Consider the following 2536-nt stretch of genomic DNA (forward strand, 5'->3'; position numbering starts at 1 on the left):
GGAGACACTAAACAATTCCTGGATCTGGTGGAGTTTGTTCTGCTCGGTCTCTTCACTGGCTGACAAACATTTCTATTACTTGTACACACAAACCCAAATTTTGACTTTGTGCAGCTGGAATTAAAAATGAAAAGCAGCTGTGGTGTTCTAGAGGGGTGAAGTCCCCCTTTCTCCTACCTGCAAATCAACGATGCGCTGCTGAAAGATTGTGTCCATACAAATGTGTCCAGGAAAAGAAAGGTTTCCCGGTTCACTGACTGTTGAGTGAAAGTGGCTGTAGGTTCTGAAAACTCCTTTTTCTCAGGTAACGTTTGTTGGGATGCAGCCACAAAATGAAGTCTGGTTCTGCTGCTTGTCTGTACGTGTGTTACAGACGGCGAAACTAAAAAACACCTGACTGTGGGAAGGGACTAGAACAAAAAGGAAACCTCCCTCAGTTATTAGAGCCTCACAGTCAGTTCCCTAAAAACATGTCGTTGAAGATGCTGCTCATGTGCAGCCACTTCATCGTGTGGTAGAAATGGAAGTTCTCGGTTTCGCTTTGCATCTGTCACAGCTGTATAGACTGCGAAGAGGGGACTGTGCAGTTCCCACGGCTGGGCAATGCGATGTCTCTTAGACCTGTTGAACTGGGTGCACAGGAACAAAGTTCAGATGGTGTTTACTGTGACAACTGACAATACAGTTTATGATTTTTTAAGAAACAGTGCTTGTGATCTGGTCAAAAACCTTAAAAAGGGAGATAAAAGCATCTTTTGTGAAAGGGTAGCAGTGGGAGAGATTTTGGGAACTGGGTGCTAGAGACTGATGTTTCTTTTCACATTGTCAGTAGAACAGCTATGACGTGAAACTCCGAAGTATTAGACTTGTAATCCTTTCTCTTTTTCTTTCTCCAGATGTGAATCGAACCAGACAGAGTAAGATGTTTTACTTCTGTACTCAAAGGTGTCTTTCAATAAGCACAAAGGGCCTGTGCCCTGCTCCGTGTTTTCAGTGTCTTCACGTTTGCAGTATCGTGAAACTGTGTGTGTGTATGACTATATAAATAATTATGGCTTTGAGCAATAATAAATTAATGATAGCTTAGAACAGTTGCACTGTTAACACAAGTCAGGAACAGCCACTAGTGGTACCTGTCTGATTCTTGGCCATGGTGTGTCAGAACATACTCAACTTAGCTCCTCCTTGTTAGTAAAGTGTGTGAAATTTCCTTTCTAAATTTAATAGAATGGACTGAGGAGCCAAAAGGGCTAGAATCCGTCATCTTCTTGGAAGACTGACTTAGCTCACCGTTCTCAAGCGTTAAGTGGTAGAATGGCATCCTGAGGATTTCACCCACGCAGGCTGCTTGGTCGTGTAAACAGCAGCGTGGTGAAACATAAGAGACTGCTTTGAAAGTAATTAAAGGACATGGAAAAACTTGACTCACTTTCTCCCTTTTCCTTAGTATGTTGAAAGATGACTTAAAACTCAGCAGTAGTGAAGACAGCGATGGAGAGCAGGTATGTTGGTTAAAGTTTCAGACAAGCAAGCGAACACGTTCACAGTTCAGTGCTGCAGCAGTGTTCAATATTCCAACCGCAGACTGAACAGCTGAGAGGACAGTTGTCGTTAAGAAACAAAAGTCGAGTGGACTGTTTTTAGACAAACCTCAGGTTTTACATTCCTAAATGTAAACTTGGGGAAAATCCTCCTTTGGTGAAAACAGTGCGGTTTTATCTGGAAAAATCTTGTTTTACCCATTTCAGATGGGCTTTCTCTGAACATAAAATGGCAGTAATGTTCTTTAAACCCCACGTAGCACCCTGCCGTGTGAGAACAGAACCCTTCACGTTCTGCCACCCTGGCTGAAGGGTACACGGGGATGAACATCTCTGCACATGAGTAGCTCGGGACGGTGTGTGGGATGATAAGGGGTGCTGTGTACGTAACTGACAGTAGAGCAGCACCTTTATTTTTATCAAAAAGCCTCTTTTTTCCCCTTTGTCAGTAGTAACTTTGGGCAGCTTCCACCTGAAATGGCATTTAGCAGTCGAAATGAAAAATACCTGTGGGGTCTGTAGTCCCTAGTAGAATCCACACTCCTCTCTTCTTTCCTTCCCATTCCCAGTTCTAGTACTAGATTTGATGTGGAAAGCTTTGGGACAGTTCTTGCTTGGTGAACTGCTGGTACTCGGGGCGTCTCAGGAACAGCACTGTAAAATGTTGAATCATCTCTCTCTGAAAGGTGGAAACAGGAACTCTTAGAACTGTAGTCAGAGTTTATAGGACCCTGAGATAATAAATCTGTGGTGAAAACATAGAGAAAATACTTATTGTTTCTGCGTATGGAAAATGAAGACAGATGTAAACCGCGAGTAGTGAATTAAGATGCTTTTCAGACTAAACAAAAAAATAAACAGCTCTAAATTGACGCTTTGCAGCTTACTTGTATATACAGTCCTAGAGCAGCTTCTCGAAGCTTCATGCTCTTTTCCTTGATTGCAGGACTGCGATAAGACGGTGCCAAGGAGCACGCCTGGAAGGTAGGCATTCC

At 43.1% G+C, this 2536-nt stretch overlaps 1 protein-coding gene across 1 annotated transcript in view; it reads left to right on the forward strand.

Annotated features, from left to right (window-relative positions):
* AFF4 (AF4/FMR2 family, member 4) overlaps nt 1-2536 on the forward strand; it is a 29221-nt gene that overhangs the window by 11781 nt on the left and 14904 nt on the right. The window contains exons 8-9 of the mRNA XM_010145770.1: nt 1448-1502; nt 2488-2525. Coding sequence (XP_010144072.1) covers nt 1448-1502; nt 2488-2525 — 93 coding nt within the window. The remainder of the gene's footprint in view (nt 1-1447; nt 1503-2487; nt 2526-2536) is intronic.

Source organism: Buceros rhinoceros, unplaced genomic scaffold (genome assembly GCF_000710305.1).
Source record: "Buceros rhinoceros silvestris isolate BGI_N320 unplaced genomic scaffold, ASM71030v1 scaffold14111, whole genome shotgun sequence".
In the NCBI taxonomy this organism is placed as follows: domain Eukaryota; kingdom Metazoa; phylum Chordata; class Aves; order Bucerotiformes; family Bucerotidae; genus Buceros; species Buceros rhinoceros.